At 36.2% G+C, this 22115-nt stretch overlaps 1 protein-coding gene across 2 annotated transcripts in view; it reads right to left on the reverse strand.

Annotated features, from left to right (window-relative positions):
• Positions 1–22115, reverse strand: part of EML6 (EMAP like 6) — a 297843-nt gene that overhangs the window by 154578 nt on the left and 121150 nt on the right. For both annotated transcript variants that reach the window (XM_027864986.1, XM_027864987.1), the window contains exon 2: positions 2332–2491. In XM_027864986.1, coding sequence (XP_027720787.1) covers positions 2332–2491 — 160 coding nt within the window. The remainder of the gene's footprint in view (positions 1–2331; positions 2492–22115) is intronic.

Genomic DNA, 22115 nt, shown 5'->3' on the forward strand with positions numbered 1-22115 from the left:
CATATACATGTCTGTCTAAGGAAATCCCAAACATTTTTCAAGTCCAACTTAAATGTTGCCACCTCTAGGAAGCTTTCCTTCATCCGGCTGGCTGAAAGTGATCGCTCTCTCCTCTGAACTCTTAAAGAAATTTATTTGTACCTCTTAGGCAATATCATCCCTTACTTTGAATTATTGTGTGTGTGTGTGTGTGTGTATGTGTGTGTGTGGGTGCACATGTTTATCTCTCCTTAAAATGTCCTCATCTATATAGCCACTATAGTTTACTTTAGGTTGTTTCAGAAGCCAACAACCTAGTCGGGTAGAACAATACTAGGAAGCAATGTGGTACAGTGGATGAAATGCTAAGCCTAAGACATGAATTCAAATCTTGACTCAGATACTTCCTAGTTTTGTGATACTGGGCAAGTCACTTAACCTCTGTCTCAGTTTCCTCATATGTAAGGTGAGGGTAATAGTAGCAGCTAGTGGCACAATGAATAGATCTTCAGGTCAGGAGTCAGGAAACACTGAGTTCAAATATGGTTTCAGACACTTATTAGGCTGTGTGACCCAGGGGAAGTCACTTAACTCTTGTTTGCCTCAGTTTCCTCAGCTGTAAAATGAGAATAACAACAGCACCTACCTTTCAGGGTTGTTGTGAGGAGCAAATGAGAGAATATTTATAAATCACTTAGCACAGTGCTTGGCAATATAGTAGGCACTATATAAATACTTATTAACTTCTCCTTGCCTTCCTTTTCTATCTACTTAACCTTGTATAATCTCTCTAAAGAATTACCTTTGAGAAGCAACTTTGTGTGGTAGACAAAGAAAGGGCCAGCCTCAGAGACGTGAAGACCTAGGTTCAAGTGCTGCTTCCGACACATTCTACCAGAATAATTCTGGGCAAATCACTTAATTTCTCCAGACCCTGGGTTTAGGCAACCCTCTAAGACTATAAATATCAGAACAATCGCTGATCTGTATTGGTAGAAGGAATCCCTTTACCAATCATAGATCTGGACTCCCCCTAAAATAAATTAAAAATATTAAAGATACTATAACTTAGCATAACCACAATTCTTTTAAAAAAAATCAGTAATGAGCTTGAGTAGAACACAGTAAGAGGGTGGCCAAATTGTTGAAATACACACATACATACATACATACATGCACACATGGGTATGTATATATGTGTGTATGTGTATGTATATGTGTGTGTATACACACATGTGTATACCTATATGTATATATAATTATATACTCATGGGATTATCAGGAAGTCATAAGGCTTGTTTCCCTGCCATCCATGATTCTTCTACTAACTAGCTGTGTGTCCTTCAGATTACTCACTTAACCTCTGGGGACCTCAGCTTCCTCATGTCCATAATAAGAAGGTTGGACTAAATGATTCCTATGATCTCTTCCTATCCCAGTATCTATTATTTCTATAATTTTGGCCATTTCTCCACTTTTCAGAGGAATCACAACTGTCTCAAACAGATAAAAAAAACTGTTTCTGTACATACTGAATTTCAGAGAAGGAGATTTTGCAAATCTCCTTAAAATCCAGTTTCTTTCAGCCACAGAGTCCATCCACAGATTACTATTCTCTAATCCTCACTGCTAGGAAACATAAAGCACATTGGCTGCAAGAACCATTAAGGCATTCCCATCATGAGCCCTGTTCCTCTGCAGTCTTGTTTGCAATCCTAGGTAGCTGTTTTCTAGGAAGCACCAATCACAGAACTTCTATAATATCTATGCTGCTTTGAGGCTTACAAAGTGGCTTACATGCATTATCCCATCTGATCCTCACTGCAGTTTGGTAACATATTAATATAAATTTTAAGTTATTATTATTATTGGTATTATTATTCCTTTTATCCTAATGAGGAAAGTAAGGCACAGTGATTTGCCTATGGGGACATAGCTTATTGAGTGCCAGAGGTTGGATTCAAATCCAGGTCCTTCATGGCTCCAAGTCCAGCACTGTATCTGACAATCTAAACTGCTTTTAAGAGCTCATAAGGCCTTCCAAAAGTCCATTTCCTATACCTCTTCAATACAGACATGTCTTTGTTCCCATCCTGATTTAGATTGCCTCCTAACTAAAAGATGGCCACCTTTATGGTCTCTGCTTCTGCTTTGTATAATTATAGAGTCCACCAGAAGCGCTAACATTACAGGAGTTTTTCTGCTCACAGCTCTTTCACCAAACCAAATACTACTGTAGGCACATAAACTGTTTTCTTTAAGTTATGACTACAAAATTACTGCAAGTTAGAAGACTTTGGAGACCATAAAGAAAATATTTTAAAAACCCCATAAACCACAAAGTATCCATACCTGTCCATCTGAATCAAAAGCCAGACAAGCGATTCCATGTGTATGTACATCTTTAAGAATAGAAACAGTCTGTACATTATAAGAATCCCAAATGCAAATGTATGGATCCTTCCCGACTTGTCCAGTTGCAACCAAGGTTTTGTCTGGGTGTAAGGCAAGGCTGAAAGAGAGGAGAAAAAAAAGTCTAGTCAACACAGATAATTGATCCAATCAGTGCAAAAACTCATCAAAGTCAAAGAAAATATTGACCATTTTTATATTCTCCAAATTATTCCAATTTATTTGTCACTTCTCTTTGCCTATAGTCTCAAGAGAAAAGGTATTGAAATTGTAACTAAAATAATTTCTCTGATTAATCTAAATAACAATGTTTAGCCTAAGTGAATGCAGACAGTACAATTGAGTGATGGGAACATTTAGTCAAATTTAAACTGGTGGATTGCATGAAAAACAGATGTGACTATTTTGATTGTATTTAGTTCATTTGAAAGGCTGATCACTCTACGTGAGTTCTATAATTACTGTTGTTGACTATATTTGCATACTGATTTTGAAAATATTGTTTACCTTTCAAGCCATCTCATGTACTTTTGGTAAAATGCTGACAACTCGGAAAAGTGCTCCACTTCGAGTTAATTAAACCTGTCTGCAAAACGCTACTAATCATTAGACTTGTTATGATAGCAAAGCTCTGAGAGGTCACAAAGTCACCCGCCGTTTTCATGTCTGTCACTAAGGATTACGCATTTTAAAAATGAAAATGTCTATTTTACATAAATCACTATACCACCAGAAGAACATAAAATGGATGTACTTAGGATTTGTTGGCGATTTTCCTATCAAAATAAATCTTTTTCAAGACATCAAATAGTATTTGGAGGAATCTCTAGTAGCAAGAAACTAGAAATTTAATGATTGTTTTGAAATTCCTAAAAGGAAAATCACCCAGTTTCTGAATTCACCAAATAAACAATAGACTATGACATTTCTAAAAAGAAAAAGAAAGAAAGAGAGGGAAGAAAGGATAGAAGGAAGGAAGGAGGGAACCAACTAATCAATAGACATTATCAAGAGCCTACTATGTGCCAGACACTATGCTAGGCACTAGTAATACAAAAACAAAAACAACAGTCCCTGCCCACAAAGCGCTTACATTGCATTGGGTAAAACAACACGTACACGTATTGGGAAGGGAAAGAAAGGAAAGGAAGGGAATAAGCATCTATTCAGTGTCCACTATGTACCAGGAACTGTGCTAAGCATTTTACAAATATTATCTCATTTGATCCTCACAACAACCCTAGGAGGAAGGTACTATTATTATCCCCATTCTATAGTTGAACAAACTGGGACAAACAGAGTTTAAATGACTTGCCCAAGGTTACACAGCTAGGAAAAGTGTAAGGCTGGATTCAAATTCAGATCTTTCTGACTCCAGGTCCAGGATTCTGTCCACTGTACCACCCAGCTATCTCGAATGTATTTACTAAATATATTTAATTATATTACATAAAGTAAATTCAAAATATCTGCAGGGTAAATACAACATAATTTTGTGGGGGAGGCAGTAGCATCTGGGGGGACAAGGAAAAGCCTCATGTGGGAAATAAGGTAGCTAGATGGCACAGGAGATAGAGCAACAGGTCTGGAGTCAGGAAGACCTGGCCTCAGACACTTACCAGCTGTGACCCTGGGCAAGTCACTTAATCTCTGCCACAGTTTTCTTATCTGTAAATGAGCTGGAGAAGGAAATGGCAAACCACTATAGTATCTTTGCCAAAAAAAAAAACCCAAATGGGGTCACAAAGAGTTGGATATGACTGAAAATGACTGAACAACAACAAAACAGCAATATTGTATGATGAACAGCTGTGAACAACTTAGCTATTTTCATCAATACAACAATCCATGACGATCCCAAAGGACTCATATTGAAAAATGCTATCCACTTCCAGAGAAAGAACTGATGGATATCTGAATGCAGAATCACAGCATTGGTTTTTTTCATGTTTTTTATTTTATTTTTATTTTTGGTCCATGTCTTCTTTCTCAACATGACTAAGAAGGAAATAATGTTCTGCACGATTGCACATGTATAACCTTTGTATTTTCCAGTCTTCTTGAACTTCAATCCCCTCCATATAGTCCACCATCAAGCTACCCTGGCCTATTTGCTGTTCCTCAAACACTCTATCTTCCAACTCTGTACCTCTACACTGGCTATCTCCAACTGGGATCAGAGAGACTAGACCAGTAGGAGGTAACATATACAACCAGTAGTGATAGTCCCTCATGGAAAGAAAGCTTCAGGAAGTGTGAGCCCTCTTGGCAGAGAGAAATGTTGGCCATGTACTTTACAAAGGTACTGATTCTTGGAGCTTAACATAGAACTACATTCAAAGAAAATTTCTTGGGGAGACTGCAGAGAGAGAAAAGGACATTTAATAAGCAGAAGTTTTGAGTTAACCCCTTATCAAATTTGTTCTGTACATAGGTGCTTCATTACCTTTGTTCTTTAAGTTTATGCCTATATTCCCTATGGATCCTGTAAGCTTTTGTAAGAGAATGTGCCTCAGACTTTGGGGGAGGGGATGTTTTTGTCACTACTGTTCTTGCTATACTATTTTAGTAAATATTTTTGCTAAAAAGTTAACTGTCTGGCTGATTGTTAATGGGAAGCAGACTGATGGGGGCTCATAATTGATGGTACTAGAAACCTTAGCCCCTCAGATTTATGCCTAGAACCTTGAAAATAGTAGTAGCTGCCTTCTGGCAACACAGCCTACCAATGTGAACTGGAGGTTGAAGGAGTAGTTCTGGGAGGAGGAACTGCATTAGCTTCTGACCTCTCTATTTCCTCTTTTCTTCTCCTTCATTCTTCTCTCTCTCTCTCCCTCCCTGCACTCTCTCATTTCTTATTCTCTTTCCTTTTCCTGACCTTCCAAGCATATTGATTATCAGAAGTACAACCTGCATCTTAAAGGTCCATGTGTGTATTGAAAGTTCTAGAAAATTCAGTTTTATTAAAGAAATATTAAAAAAACATAACTACTATATATAGGGCTCTGTACTTGGTGTTATAGGACAGATGTTGGATAAGCCCCCATCCTTGCCCTCTGCAACTTTTTATATAATAAGAGGGTATGACACATAACTATAAAACAAAACAAGATCTATACAAAGTAAATACAGAGTGGTTTCAGTTGGTGGAACAGATGGGCGGATCATTATTGTTCAGTCATTCAGTTATGTCTGACTCTTTGTGATCCCATGGATCATAGCACACCAGGATCTTCTATTGTCCACTACGTCCTATAGTCTGTACAAGCTCATGTTCATTGCTTCCATGACATTATTTATCCATCTCATCCTCTGCCATCCCTTTCTCTTTTTGCCTTCAATCTTTCCCAACATCAGGGTCTTTTCCACTGAGTCCTGTCTTCTCATTATGTGGTCAAAGTATTTAAGTTTCAGCTTCAGTATTTGACCTTCCAATGAATAGTCTGAATTAATTTCTTTAATTATTGACTGATTTGATGTCCCTTGTTCTCCAAAGGACTCTCAAAAGTCTTCTCCAGCACCACAATTTGAAAGCATCAATTTTGTGGCATTCAGCTTTCCTTGTAGTCCATCTCTCACAGCCATACATTGCTACTGGAAAAACCATAGCTTTGACTATTTTTTGTTGGCAAGGTGATGTTTCTGCTTTTTAGTATGCTGTCCAGATTTTCCATAGCTTTCCTTCCAAGGAGCAAGTGTCTTAATTTGATGACTGCAGTTGCCATCTGCAGTGATCTTTGAACCCAAGAATATAAAATCTGACACTGCTTCCATTTCTTCTCCCTCTATATGCCAGGAAGTGATGGGACCAGTTGCCATGATTTTAGGTTTTGTTTTTTTGGGGGGTTTTTGTGTTAAGCTTCAAGCCAGCTTTTACATTCTCCTCTTTCACCTTCATCAAGAGGCTCCTTAAGTCTTCTTCACTTTCATCTACATATCTGAGATTGTTGATATTTGTCCTGGTGACCTTGATTATGGCTTTTGAATCATCTAGCCTGGCACTTTGCATGACATACTTTACATATAAGTTAAATAAGTGACAATATACAGCCTTGTCATACTCCTTTTCCAAACTTAAACCAATCAGTTGTTCATATTTGGTTCTAACTGTTGCTTCTTGATCCAAATAAAAGTTTCTCAGGAGACAAGTAAAATAATCTAGTACTCCACTTTAAGGACTTGATACACATTTTATTGTGATCCACAAAATCAAAGGTTCTGGTGTAGTCAATGAAGCAGAAGTAGATATTTTTCTGAAACTCCCTTGCTTTCTCTATAATCTAGTGAATACTGGCAATTTGGTCTCTAGTTCCTCTGCCTCTTTAAAAACCAGGAAAGGCCTAATATAAGAGGCTGCATTAAGACAAACTTTGAAAGAAGCTAGGGATGCTGAGAGGTGGTGGTGATAAGGATGGACAACTTATGGGACACCAGGCTCAGGCTTGTGATGGCCATGTCTTATTTCAAAGAATCCTCAGGATAACTGGTAGAATGCTGTAGGTGCTATGAAACACAGTTTATAAACCATCTTCATAGGCAATCTGTCTTCTTTATTTTTTCTCTTAATGCTATTTCCTGGCTTTGAAAAAATAAAAAAATCTTTGTTCTTTAAAGGGGATTCCCATGAGGTGGCGGTTTACTAGGGCAATTCATTTTTAAAATAGGAATCAAAGAGACTTAGAAGTCATTCATACATCTCAGATCCTCATTTAGCAGTGACACATAGTAAATGTTCTTTTGTGTTAAATTGCTATTTAGGTTAGAAGAATTTCTATTCTAGCTGCTCTTGCTTTTTTTCCTTTTAAAAAATTGGTAATAAACCTCCACACCAAAAAAAAAATTATGCAAAAACTCATGTCAGCATTTCACTTTGCCAAATGTTGTTTTACTTTTTATAATGAAGAGGACACTAATCTAAGATTGCTAACATTAGTTCAAATAGCTTTTGATGTCTTCCACCATCTCTCTGAATAGCATAAGGGAATTCAGTTACTTTTCCTTTTACCAGCCCTGAAGTTCTCCATTCTCACTGCACAGAGATTCTTGATATTCCCATTTATTTACTTCTGTGGATAGAATAGGAAAAAAAACCTGCAACCATCCTTTCTTCATCTTCCTATTTGTTACTCCCCACCAATTAGCCTTAAGGTGTAACAATAGAAAAAAATTATTTTCTCTTTTGCTTGTTTTATTTGATTATTTACATTAACAGGTTTCTATTTGTCTTCCAAAAACATAATTATGCTATATTTTCTTATATTTAAAATTGTTTTTATTAAACATATAATACTTTTGAGTATATAAGAATCAAAAAGCCTTCTAGCAAAACTTTAATCGCTGAGTTTGAAAGACAATAATACAAAATATCAGTATTGGTCCAGTACTAAAAATATTTCTTGATACGAGTTTTAAGATATTGTCCAAAAATCTATTCTTTTGTTTCTTACTATGTTTCTGTTTCCTACTACTAAGGAATCAGGACTTCTATAAATGGTAGCTTCCAAAAACATCACTAAAATTTTATATTAGAAGCCATTTAAAAGGCATGTACTTATATAAAGATAGCTGACTTTATATAGTGCTTTGAGGTTTATATTTTTAGGTACTCTCTGCATATATAGGACCCAATTGCTACTTTTATGCTAAGTTGGAATCTTGTTCTTCTGTATGCCCAAAGAAGTATCCTAAGCCCAAGAAAGACACTTGCAATAATTGTTTTTTTACTGGGCAATTTAAAGAATGCTTAAATATTTTTGTTCAAATAAGAATGGAATATTATTTTCTCACCACATTTAAATGCTTGGAGTACATGATAACTCTGCAACAACAGAGTTTCATATGAAAGAAGACTATGTAGCTTGCAAAGGGAATTTTCCTTCCTTCTTTTTTCTTTCCTTCTTTTCTTCCTTCCTTTCATCCTTCCTTTCTTTCTTCCTACTTTCCTTCCTGTCTTCCTACTGAGTCTCCCTATCTTACACAGGCTGAAAGTGAAGAGGCCACAAAGTCAATCACAAGCTTTGATCTGCTCCATTATTACTTAGGCCAATTTACCTCTCCTTAGGCAACCTAGTGGTCCAATGTTCCCAGCAGCTCACCATATTGGTGTAGACTTATTCTGGGCACTCAATCACGCTTAGTCTTACTGCAGCTCAAAACTGCCAAAATCACATGATCCTTCTTCATACTCCTCAGTAACAGGGACTCAAGCATGTGCCACTATACTTAGCAAAGGAAGGATTTTTTAAAAAATAAATTAAAATTTTAAAAATGAAGTCCTTCCTTTTCTTCCACCTGTCTCCCCCCTACACACACACACACACACACACACACACACACACACACACACACACATTCATATCTTCTCTCTGAGTGGAAAGGGAATATTTTAAAAGAAATGCTGAGAATACATTAATAATAGTTCTCTGGCCCACAATTCCATGACATACACCCACCTAACTAAGAAAGTTGTATCTTGGATGAACTATAACAGTTTGACGTAGCTTGGTCCTTCTCCTTGTACCCAGGATACAAAAGTAAAGTATTCTTCTGGCAATTAGACTGTTTTCTCTAACTAGAAATACTACTCTGCAGAGGAGTCATTATAGATTGGACAAGGAAAAAGAACAGTTTAGCCTAGAATTTATATTTTTCCATACCTAAAACATATTGTTATTGTCTCCCAACATAGGAATGGGAGAGGAGTCAATTTGTTTTATGACATGATGAAATATGCTGTCATTTCCCTCTATATTATTTTTCTGTGTGTAATAGGAATTTGAGAGAATTCTCAAATTCCTATTATGAGAACTGACTGGCATTCTGAGATTTGTAGGCCAGAGGATCGAGCAATATATATTTGTGGTTGTTGTTCAGTTGTTTTTCAATCACATCTAACTCTTCATGACCCCATTCAGGGTTTTTTGGCAAAGATACTAGAGTGGTTTGCCGTTTCCTTCTTCAGCTCATTTTACAGATGAGAAACTGAGGTAAACCAGATTAAATGACTTGCCCAGGGTCACACAGTTAGCAAGTATCGGAGACCGGATTTGAACTCAGGTCTTCCTGACTCCAGGCCCGGCGTTCTACCTACTGCACCACCTAGCTGATATAAATATCTACACATCTATATATTTTTCTATAAGCATACAATATTGATTTATGTATGTGTATGTATGTATATATATTTCATATATACATTTCACGTTTCCTGAAAAATATTTAACGTTATTCTTGACAGTCCTAGTGAGACTATCCTTTCAGACAAGTTCGACAATGAAGTAGAAAAGCTACGAAAGAGGAAAGCACACATACTGAGTCAAACTGAGATTGAGTCCACTGAGCGCCTTTCACCCAAACACCAGAATGGTCATTCAGGTACAGTTGTTTGTGCCGTATAACCTTTGGTTCCTCTTTTTCCTCCCAGCTCTTGAATGTGGGCGAGCTTCAAGCTCGGAAAGCAGCTCTCTCCTGTCCTGGCTCTTGTCCCACTTTCTACTTGGGAGATTCCTCCTTGACTGAGCCTTCCTTCAATCTGGGCCTTCCCCTATTAGAATTTGAGGGCAGGGACTGGTCCATTTTTGTATGTTTTGCCCAGCACTTAGTACAAGTGTTTGGTGCATAGGACACAGTTAAATACTTTTCTCCTCATTTATTCATTTCATTCACTCCAATGGGTACAGTTACCCCTTAATTCAAATGCCTTTTAAATATAAATCTTCCCTTAACTCTAGTCCTGCATTTCCAACTGTCTTCTAGACATTTCTACCTGGATTCTTACCAGCTCATGCTCAACATGTATAAAACAGAACACAAAAGACTATAATACAAAATCGAATATCAGTGCATGAGAGAAGTAAAAACAAAAGGAGCGACTGAGCAAACTTTCAGTGGTCACCAGCTACTACCCTTATTTACTATACTTTCTGTACTACCTCCATTTATGAAATAATGATAATAATAATAGCATTAATATTGTATCTACTATGTGCCATGCTATTGTAGCATGTAAGTTAAAGGATGGGTTTATATTTAATATATAATTTAATATCTTTTTATTTAATACATCTTTATTAATTTAATTTAATATATCTTTAAAACTTTGTCAATTATTCTGTTAAAGTATTAGGCTTCCCTATGACTTCAAAGTTTATTAAATATATGACTTGGTAAACTAAGACCTTTGAAAATATTTAATTACTTTCTATACTAAAAGTAGATACCTTATTCTAGAAGGTAAATATTCTAACAGCAGAAATAATGGAGGTAGCAAGAACGTTTCACGTGTTAAATGCTGTACAAGTATTATCTCATTTGATCCTCACAACAAGCCTGGGAGGCAGATGTAATTATTATCCTCATTTAACAAATGAAGAAACTGAGGCAAGCAGAGGGTAAACGACTTGTCCAAAGTCACAGAGCTAAGCAAGTGTCTGAAGCCAGATTTGAACTTAGGTCTTCCCTACTGCAGAGCCCAGTGCTCTATCCACTATGACATCTAGCTGCCTCAGGGAAGTGAATAAAAAAATAACTCCACCACAGTTGTATTTTGTTTTTATTTTTCTAACATACTGATATTCTATTTTATATTATAGTCATTTGTGAATGTATTACAAGCTCCTACTGGAAGGTAAACTTGTCGCATTTGTAAATATGTCTCATTTTTAAAAAATTCTCAAAGCAAAACTAGCTGTGATCAGGGGAAGTCATTTCAACCACCTGGACCTCAGTTTCCTTTTGTGTCAAAGGAAGGATTTCACAGAGTCTGAGTTGGAGGAGGCCTCAGAGTCATCTAGGCCAACCCATCCCTGATCAAGAATCCCCTTGACCTCATATCTGAGAAGTGGACAACCAGTGTTGGCACAAAGGACTCCAGGGATGGGAAACCCAGGAGCCTTTAGGATAGATCTAAGGGTGAGGAAGGTTTTCTGAACATCAAGCCTACATTTCCCTTCATTGCTCCTCTTTCTACCCTTGGATCAAGAATAGATCTTGAAAAGTCCCCACCAGTTCCCATTCTATGTTTCTATGGTTCAGATAATAATGATAGTAAGTATTTATATACTTATTTGCAAAGCTCTTTACAAATACTATCTCATTTAATCCTTGTGACAGTCCTAGGAAATAGGTACTATTATTATCCCCATTTTATAGATAAGGAACAGCAGGTAAGCAACTTGCCCAGGATCACATAGCTAGTAAGTACCAAAGCCTGCATTTGAACTCAAGTCTTTCTGATGCCACGTCTAATACTTTAGCCACTGTAACACTGCTCAGTTAGTAAACTGAGAATCAGGAACAAATCTACATGTGACTTGGAAAGAAATGAGAAAAACTTAAAAGATTAATACATGCCTATGAACTCTGATGATGCTGTGTGGCTGTGTGGTTAACAAAATCCCAAAAGTACTACTCTTTATCAAGTCGGTAAGTCAAACATTTATAAAGCTCCTACTGTGCTACACACTGGGGATACAAAGAAGAGCTAAAAAACAGTCCCCACTGTCATGGCACTAAACGATCTGTGATTAAATTGAAGAGACAAGTGCTTCCAGGTTTTGGTTAATCTTGGGTCTTTATAGATTTATATAGCATCAGATCACTAATTAGCAAATCCTTCTTTTCAGATCTCCTATCTTGTGTACATGCATTATTAATGTCTAACATACAATCAACCATACTACTGTAGCATATAAGTTAAAGGATGGGTGATTTAATATATCTTTAAAACTTTGTCAATTATTCTGTTAAAGTATTAGGCTTCCCTATGACTTCAAAGTTTATTAAATATATGAATTGGTAAACTGAGACCCTTGAAAAATATTTAATTACTCTCTATACTAAAAGTAGATACATTATTCTAGAAGGCAAATATTCTAACAGCAGAAATAACAGAGGTAGCAAGAATGTTCCATGTGACAAAGACCCTAGGCCAGGCTGACTTCTCTAAAGTATTTAATCTGACCTTCCTGAAATATATGGCTGGTGTATTTAATTATCCTAAATTAACAGGACTTCTGCCAGACCCAGCAAAGCCCTGGAAGCCCGAGTCATGCTCAGTGCTTTATAAAGATAGAAAGCCAGGGGCAGCTAGGTGGCTCAGTGGATAGAGCGCCAGCCCTGACTTCAGGAGGACCTGAGTTCAAATCCGGCCTCAGACCAAACACTTGACACTTACTAGCTGTATGACCCTGGGAAAGTCAATTAACCCCAATTGCCTAAAAACAACAACAACAAAATAAAGATAGAAAACCATGGCCTGAGATAGTGGATTTCATATAGACCATCTCATTAAAGGATATCCTCATTAACAAACTACGATGTTATTATTTTAGGCTATATCTCTTCATATTCAGAGTTATTTGTAAAATGACTTAGGTTGATCAAAAGCATTTGACCAAGAATAGGTGTTCTGACATAAACATCTGAAGTTTTATACATTGGACATATGTATATACACATATAGGCAAGCCAAGAGGTGCAGTGGAAAGAGTGTCCAGCCTCAGTCCAAATCTGGCCTTAGATACTTAACTAGCTATGTGAACCTGGGCAAGTCACTTAACCTTGTTTGCCTTAGTTCCTCATCTGTGAAATGATCTGGAAAATAAAATGGCAAACCACTCCAGTATCTTTGCCAAGAAAACCCCAAATGGAGTCAGTAAGAGTCAGACACAACTGAAAAGACACAATAAATATACATATATCTGTATGTATGTGTGTGTGTATTTGTGTGTAATAATAATAATTATAGCTATCATTAATATAGATCTTTAAGGTTTACAAAGCACTTTATCAATATTAACTCATTTTATCCTCCCAACAATGCTTGGAGGTAGGTGCTATTATTATCCTCATTTTACAGATGAGGAAACTAAAGCAGACAGAGATTAAATGGTTTGCCCAACATCACATAGCTAATAAATGTCTGGGTTCAAATTTGAAATCGGATTCTCCTGACTCCACGTTTGGTGCTCTATCCATTGCAAAGCTGTGTATATGTATACTTATTCAGATATGCATATCTTCATCTCTATAGAAATTCTTCTCTGAAGCCTCATCATGTGATGTAGGAGATTTAGGGTTTTCAGAGGCCGTGCCAATTCAGAGCAAGCTCTAGAATGTCTGACCAAGCTAAAAAGGTTGATTATATATAAGTTGTCTAAGCATCAGTCTACCTGAATGTACAAGGCTTATAGGTAGATGATTGAACTAGATGAAGAATTCTTTTGGGCGTTTTCACTGGCTCTCTGTCCTATCTGAAATGCTGTCCTTCCTCATTATTGAGTCTTGTCTTGCCTAGCTTCCTTCAAGTCTCAGGGAAAATCCTACCTTGTACAGGAATCCTGTACTGATCCCCCTTAAATCTAGTGCCTTCCCTCTACTGATTATCTGCAATTTATCCTGTACACATACACCTTCCTTGCACAGAATTGTTTGCATGTTGTCCTTAGACTGTGAGCTCTTTGAGAGTAGGTAGATACTATCTTTTGCTTTTCTTTGTATCCTTTACGCTTAGGACAGTGCCTGGCACACAGTGCGCACTTAATAAATGTTTATTGACTGACTAATTCATAAATGGTTTCAATGTGGAGGGGATGGAGTTTATATTGGTGTAGGGAATGCCTATACTTATGAATTCTCACAAATCCATCTTTAGCTATGTTGAAATATAATCTTACAGACATTCATTCCTATTTTCTAACCACCTGAAACTTTAGATCTTCAACAGATCTCTAAATTCTATCTATCTATCTATCTATCTATCTATCTATCTATCTATCTATCTATCTATCTATCTGCTTATCTATCTGTAAGAATTTCCTCAGGTAGCTCTACATCATCACTTTTTTAATGATAATGATCTGGATGGGTTCATCCATCACTACATATATCTTGCACAATCAATGCGAGTGGATGATAAATTGGACCCAGAATTGAATCAGAAGGTTATGGAACTTAATTGTATTTGGGAAGCTGCCCAGGACTATCAAGGATCCCAAATTATTCCCCGCTACCAAAGCTCATCTCTTTAATAGTAGTATTTTCCCAGTAAAGCAAAAATGCTGTGAATCATGGAATGTTGTGATTCCAAAAGGATTAAAATTGTGTTTAACCAAGGATGTGCTGGAGTTTGCAAGAACTCTCCATTTTCAATGTGAGCATTGACACCTCAGAAATTGGAAGTAATACAAATCAGAGTTTGATTTATTGTTTTGTTGATTGTCTAGACCTAAGAATGTCTTGGAGAAAATGTTAATAATGCAATTTAAACTTAAAAGTGTGTTTTGGCTATTTTTTTTGAGACAGCCAAGTGTTAAATATTTACCAGCACACCACTACATATAACTCATTGAAAACCACTTGGTGGCAATGATAGCACAAAGAGACTTGTCCTGGTTACTAAGTAATTTACCTAGAGGACTAGAATTTGGAGCATTACAAAATTCTGCCCAAGACCAGACCAGTTGTTATAGGTTTCATTGGATTTAGGGCTAGAAGGAATTTTAAAGATCAACTCATCTATGCCTCGCATTTCACAGATAAGGAAACTGAGGGACTATTTCATTATTTTTATCACTTCATTACCTACCAGGTAGTCTTACACACAATAGGAGCTTAATAAATGTTGATTTAAATTGAGACCCCAAAAGATTGAGTGACTAGCCCTAGGTTAAGTAAGCAGCATAGCTGGGATTTAAACTTGCCTTTCACAGGGTAGTTGCTTAATACTTTGTAGAATTGAACTGACCACAAATCCATCCCTATTTCATCTGTGCCACTTCCTTTAAGAGTGTTTTCTTTTAGAAGCAGTGATAATAAATTTATATGGAAGTGTTCATTATCAACCTGTTCAATAATAAAGAGGAAGAAAGCTAAAATTTAACATTAACCCACATCTCTGCAGCACTTGAAAACTTAAAAAGCGCATCCCTCACTCCCAGCAACTTTGGGAGGTGGTAGGTAGTATGAATATGATTATTCCCATTTTATAGATATAGAAACTGAGGCTTTAAGAGGTTAAGTGACTTGCCCATGGTTAAGTAGCCAAGAAGTGTTCCAGTTGGAATTTGAACACAAGTTGGTTGACACCAAGCCCAGCACTATTTCTTCTATGGCATGCTGCCTTTCAAAATAGGAATACAAATTTGTGCAATATTTGTAGTACTATGTATGATATTTGCTCATCTTGTCTTGTAACCTGGGTTCCTAACCTTATAATTTTGGCTTTATAGGAGGTGTAACACATTGTGTAGTCTCTGTTAATAAATTCTAACAATGTTTGGACAATTTTTTTCAGGATGCTTTAGGTTTCAACTCATTATTTCAAATAATCATGAGCATTGAGATTAAAGATATTTCTTTTCATCTTTGAGGATACTCCTCTAGACCCCTTTACTTTTGGTAATCACTCACTGAAGATGTTGAGGGAACTATTTATTTATATACATTTCTATAAGGGCTTAATTTAAAACCTGGCTTTGTTTAAAAAAAAACCACAAATGCACACACACTGAAAATGTCACTTTTTTGTCATGTCCTGGAAATAAAACAGACTGTTGTTCATGTGGAATAGGTCAGGGAGATAGATGGTTCCAAAGATTGAAGTCCTAAAGGAAAACCTCTGAAGAATAAATAAATTCAAGCACCTTTAACCAGAATGCACCAGCTGAGCTCAATTCCTGAGAAACCTAGTGAAATAGCTAGGACCCAAATCAAATAAAGCTTTATAAGCAAAAGTCAGGGCCAGGCACACACACCTTTTATGCTTTGCCTGAAACAGATACTTAAATATTTATTTTTTGCCTTTAGGAATCAAGTCTTTTTGACCTTAAAAAACATCACCAGGGTACCTCTTTCCCTGATACTGCTATCTTTCATTTCTCTCCAAACCTTTCTTGCAATTCTTCCTGACTTCACCTAATATTACAAACATGTGATCCTTCCCTCCCTGAGATTCTGCAAGAAACAAATCAAATTTTCCTCCCAGATAGGAAGATGAATGTCCTCTGCAATATCTTCTATTTCTATGGTAACAGGAGCTGGAATCTCCTGATGGAAATATCTTTATGTATTCAGAGAGAAAACAATTCTTTGAAGACTTGATTAATTTTATTTTTGCCATATGTACAAACAAGAGCCTTATGTTAGACTGAGGGCCAAATGAAAAGCAGAACAAGCAATCTTGTTTGGAACGGCAGAAAAACATTTCTGAGTGCGTGTGAAGTGAGGCTTCTGAGACCTTCAGTAAAAGGTACTTAGGTTTTTGCAACATTATTACTATAATGTTGCTATTTCAGTTATGATGATTTACAAAATTGATGGTTTTTTCAGGAAAGAGAAGGGGGAGGTGATTTAATGCATTGCTTACTGGAAGACAGTTCCCAAATGTAAGAGAGTAGCATTCTCACTTCCTTTTGTGGAAAGAACCCATAGAGCAATGAGGGGGCGAGGAAGACAATGAACAGTTTAATAATAGTATTCTACATTTCCCTAGCTTCTTTTGCAGAAGGTTGCCTTAGTAGGCAGTAGCTGAACTCTTCACATCATAGAAGGAGGAAAAGAATATGGAGTGGTCCTTTTATCTACCATTGGCCTCCAGTCACCTCTGCTCTGAGATTTGGGCTTTTATCTAAGAACAAATTCCTAAGACAGGTCTAACTCAGCTTTACACAGATTAGCACTAGGATGTACTCATCTCACCACTTTTTGTTTGGGGCACAGAACCTCATTGCTTACTCTGTGTATAGAAGCACTGTATAAATATTGTTGCCTATTGACTTGATAGCATTAATTAATTGAAAAGATTTTTTTCTTTTTCTTTTTTTTTAGTTTGGTTTAGTCAGAACCATAGTAAAACAATAAGCAAGAATCCTGGATTCTATCCTTCCTGGTATGAACTTATTTGGAGACCTATAATATTTTGCTGTTTTTTTTTGATAATTTCATTTCTGTTTTTCTCTGTGAAGCATAAATGAGATCATGATTATGATGTGTAGGAGGAAAAAATACCCTGACTACTAATTTCAGTTGGAATGGTTTTATCACCAATAATAAGTGATACTTGTATAACACTTTAAGATTTGCAATGTATTTTCCTTGCAACATCTCTTTGAGAGTGAAGGTATTGTTATCCCTATTTTACAGATGAGGAAACTGAGAACCATGTGTCACTGGCCCAAGATTTTATAGCAAGTTAGTGTTGGGACCAGGATTTGAACCTAGCATCCTATCTCCAAGTCCAGGGCTTCTTCTGCTAATCTACATGGCAGAGGTGGTATTGGGAACCATTCTAATGAATTTTACTTAATTCAATTCAATGAATATTTGGTTCCTATTATGAAAAGTATAATTTAAGTTCCTTGAAGATGGGGACTATTTCATTTATTCTCTTTGTATCTCCAGCTTCTAACAGAGGGTCTTAAATATAGTAGTCACTTAATAAAAGTCTGTTGAATTGAATTAAATGTAAGGTGTTAGGTGATTTGGAGATTTAAAAAAAAAGAAAAGAAAGAAAACCAACAGTGTCTGTCTTCAAAGAGAATACAATCTAGTAGGGGGATAATCTTGTCATCTCTATTTCCACAACATCTCTTACATATGTTCCTTCCTCTAAACTCACAAAATTATCATTCTAGTTCAGGACCTCATCATTTTTTTCATGGGAACTATTGTAGTATTTCCTCAAACATCTTGTGCCACTCCAATCTATACTCCACACAGCTGCCAAAGTGATTTTCTTAAAGCTCACATCTGACCATGTTGCCCCTGTCCCCTTACCAAAGAAACTACAGTGGCTTCTAATTACCCCCAGGGTCAGATATAAATTCCTTTGTTTGGTATTGAAATCTCTTCATAGCGAGTCTGACACAATGTCCTGTACATAGTAAGTGCTTAATAAATGTTTAATAAATGAAATCCTCACTGTTTGGGAGGTCCTGGTTATTTCCTGTCTTATTTCCCCTCTATAACTGTGGTAGTATTTTCTCTTCTCTTCTTTCATTACCGTTACTCTGCCATATACCTGTCAGGATTTTCCTCCCTTTCACTTTTTCTATCTCCTATAAGCAAACAGTAAGCCTTTAATCAATCCATATCTACCCCCAGATTAACTACACCTAAAGAGCCCAAGGACTGATCTTCACCATTCTTAGGCTAAGATGAGGGTCAAGAAAGCACCATTGTTTTCTTCTCAGTTGGTTTAAAGTATTAATTATATGGTCACTACTGCTTGACTGACTTTTGACCCCATATTTCTTCCTTGAACTTTAACTTGGGTAATGCTGTGATCTCTGGCTCTGACTTTTAGTTGGGCTCCCTGGACAGATGAATAATTCCAAGTTCATTTGGTTCCAGTTCATGGTCTTCTTTTGTCCTGAGTGTAACTTTAATGTTAGTTTGTGCAACTCTGCCTTGGTCAGTGATATGGCCTTTTCACTTCAAGTGATTTAAAATATAAAGTCCCCAAGCTGTTGGAGGGAAGTTACTGTTACCTCATTTTACATATTGGAGAACAATGAATCTGAAATGCCAAAGGATCTTTGCTTCAGATGTCCCAGCGTCAGGTACCTAAGCTTCAGCTCTGTCATCACTTTTTAATATTCCCATCATCTACTCTAGAAATCACAATAAGAGTAATTCTTCCTATCTTTCACATACTATACCCACTTTAATGTATATAATTTTTATAAGAAATGAGAAAATATGAAATTTGAGGTATGTTTTATTCATCCACATATTTCTTCAAAAGCATAAGAATATCATGCTAAAAATCCCAAGGTCTCAAAAACCAACCAAGATACACTTCAAAACTTGATATTGTTTTATACTTTAAATCATAGGGATGCATGCTTTCTCTGTCCGCTAAAGTACAAAATAAAACACCTCAAGGTTTTTGCTGTCAGTTTAAAATGGTTACATTTTTGATTCTTTGAAATATATATCCAGAAAATATGTTCTAACACAGGGAAGGAAAGGTTTTCTGATACCAAAAGCACTGCTAATGTTTAAACACCAGCTCACTGATTTCCCCCATATTTCCTGTTAAACACAAATGGTTCCACATGGAAGAACATAGCCTCATCTGTAAGAAACAGTACTCTTTTTCTTCCACTTCCTTCTTTTCAGTCACTGAGGTGACAGGATTCAAGCACGTAGAATGTCCTTCTTTCAAAGTATTCAAATCAAATGAGGTAATATTTGCAAAATGCTTAGCACAGTACCTGGCAAATAGTAGGTTTTATATAAATATTAGCTATCATCATCATCATTATTATCCCTCAAATGATCTTTTCCATGAAAGGGCTATATCCGCCCACCTATGGATTCATCCTATCTAAACTCATATGATTACATTCTCAAATATGGAATAGGTACAATCCTCTTCCCAACTCCAACCAATGGGAAATTCAAAACTGATTGATAAATGTATGGATGCAGAGTAATGCAATCCAATCCGTCTATTTCAAAATGGCCTGGATAAAAATTAGAGTTTTAAAGACACTAAATTAAGATAATTATCCAAACATTCAACTACACTGGGTTCACCTATTGGTATCCTCATGTCCTATGATAGTATGGTATAATCTTTTAGTGTGAAAAGGTATTTATTTTATACCTACAGCCTGTATTGAGGATCTTCCATTGCATGAAGTATCTATTTAGTACCAACCACACTCCATGAAATGTAAGATCATGCACTTACTTTCCACATGTAGCAGTAGGATTCTCAGTAGCTAGAGTTGGAGTGACAGTGGCTGTTTAGTAACAAAGACAGCATTATCTACACCCAGGAAGTTAAAAATGTCTATGCCTACTTAGTACTTTGTGGACAAAATGTAATAAGTTAGATTGTCTTTACTCTTGTCAAAATATATTGGCAGAGGAAAGATAGCTGGAGATTTCTTCCATTAACAAAGGAAATGAGCACAGGGCAAGCCTGGAAATGACCACAAAACACCTGAATGATAAAGTTAGTTCAGAACTAAGGCTAGCATTAAGATCAGCAATGAAAGATTATGATCACATCAATTAACAAAGTGAAAGGAGGTTTTCATATGTATTTAATATTGAAAATGCCTGCATACAAATGAGATATTTGTAAAGCATTAATCACAGTGCCTGGCACATAGTAGGTACCTGATAAATGCTTCTTCTCTTTCCCTCCTTTCCCTTACTTTAACAGGTACACAAAATGCTATTAAGCCAATGAGGGAATTTGTTTTTCTTTATTATGCATATTTGTTATGAGAATTTTGTTTCTCTTTTTCTTTTTTTTTCCAATTTGGGTAGGGGAGGTAGGCAGGATAGAAAATAAATTTTTGTTAATTGGGATAAAAAGTAAAATGAAATAAAGGTTACATTAAAAGTATAAAAATGCTATTAAGCAATATCTAGCTGAACTTCAATGAGATTTGTTATTATCCAAATTTGTTTTTATGAAATAATGACAGATATCTTTAATGTCTTTAATATATGAACATATATTTTATGAGGCAAACTCCAGACTTTGTTTATCAAGGTAGCCCACTAGGAATAAAATTAATTCTTGCAAATAATAAGTAAGGAGAGGTTGCTCAGACTCCATAAAAGAATTAAATATCAGAGTTGGAAGAGACATAGGAGCATGTGGTCATCTTACAGATGAGGAAACAGGGGCCCAGAGAACTTGAAGTGACTTGTCCACACCATTGAGTGAGCTTGTGGTAGAGATGGGACTAGAACCCAGGTCTCCTGATGTTCAGGTCTGTTTTCTTTATGCTACATGATTCTGTGGGTAGGATGAGCCAGTATTTGAACTTTAGCTTTCATATACATCTATACAATGACTGTATAAAACCAATGGAAACGAGGTTAATTAGTATAAAAAATGGCTATTTTGTCTATTCAGTTTTTAAAAATAAACATGAGGAATTCTTTTCCACCACATTGAGTGGTAGTTTTGGCATTAGGTACACAGCCTAATCATGATTTTCTGAGAGAAAACTTAAAAATCTAATTTTTACTAGACAGCTTTTATAATAAATAAATATAAATAAATATAAATAAATATTCATGATATTTACATAGTGCTTTAAAATTGTAAAGTGCTTCATGTCCTTCATTTCATTTGTGCCCCACAACTAGGTATTATTATTCCTGTTTTACAAACAGAGAAACTGAGGCTCAAAGAAGTTAATAATTTGTCACTGGACACACAACTAGTAGGTCAGAGGCAGGAACTGAACATAGGCCTTCCTCTTCCTTCTAACTCCAGCTGGCTGCCTTGACTACCCTGCCTCTCTGCAGTCTCCTGAAATTTATAAAGCAAAAGTGAGCCAATGTTCTTCTGGATGTCGATGTGGTCTTCTGAGAGCATTTTTTGTCTTTAGAGGAAAATGGCTGTGCTAAGGGAACACCCCAAACCACCTGTGCTGTGAATTTCATGTGAAAAAAATCACCAAATGATTGAGCAGTCACAAGGTATAATCCCTCGGTATTTTTGTCAATAAAGCTAATAGTCCTATTCGTGTTATTGAATGTATATTTAACTAATTTAAATAACTTGGGTTTTTTTAAACCTTCCATTATAGAAAATTATCTATTTTTGAACTGATGCTAAAATCAAACCTCAAAGAGATAAGTCTATAATTATATGATAGTATAGCTGCTACAACAGTTCATAGTGACTGGAAAAGTATAAAATAGTAATTAAATTACATGAAAAAAATCCGACATAACATAAAAACTGA

The sequence above is a fragment of the Vombatus ursinus genome, unplaced genomic scaffold (assembly GCF_900497805.2).
Source record: "Vombatus ursinus unplaced genomic scaffold, bare-nosed wombat genome assembly UNPS02014778.1, whole genome shotgun sequence".
Taxonomy (NCBI): domain Eukaryota; kingdom Metazoa; phylum Chordata; class Mammalia; order Diprotodontia; family Vombatidae; genus Vombatus; species Vombatus ursinus.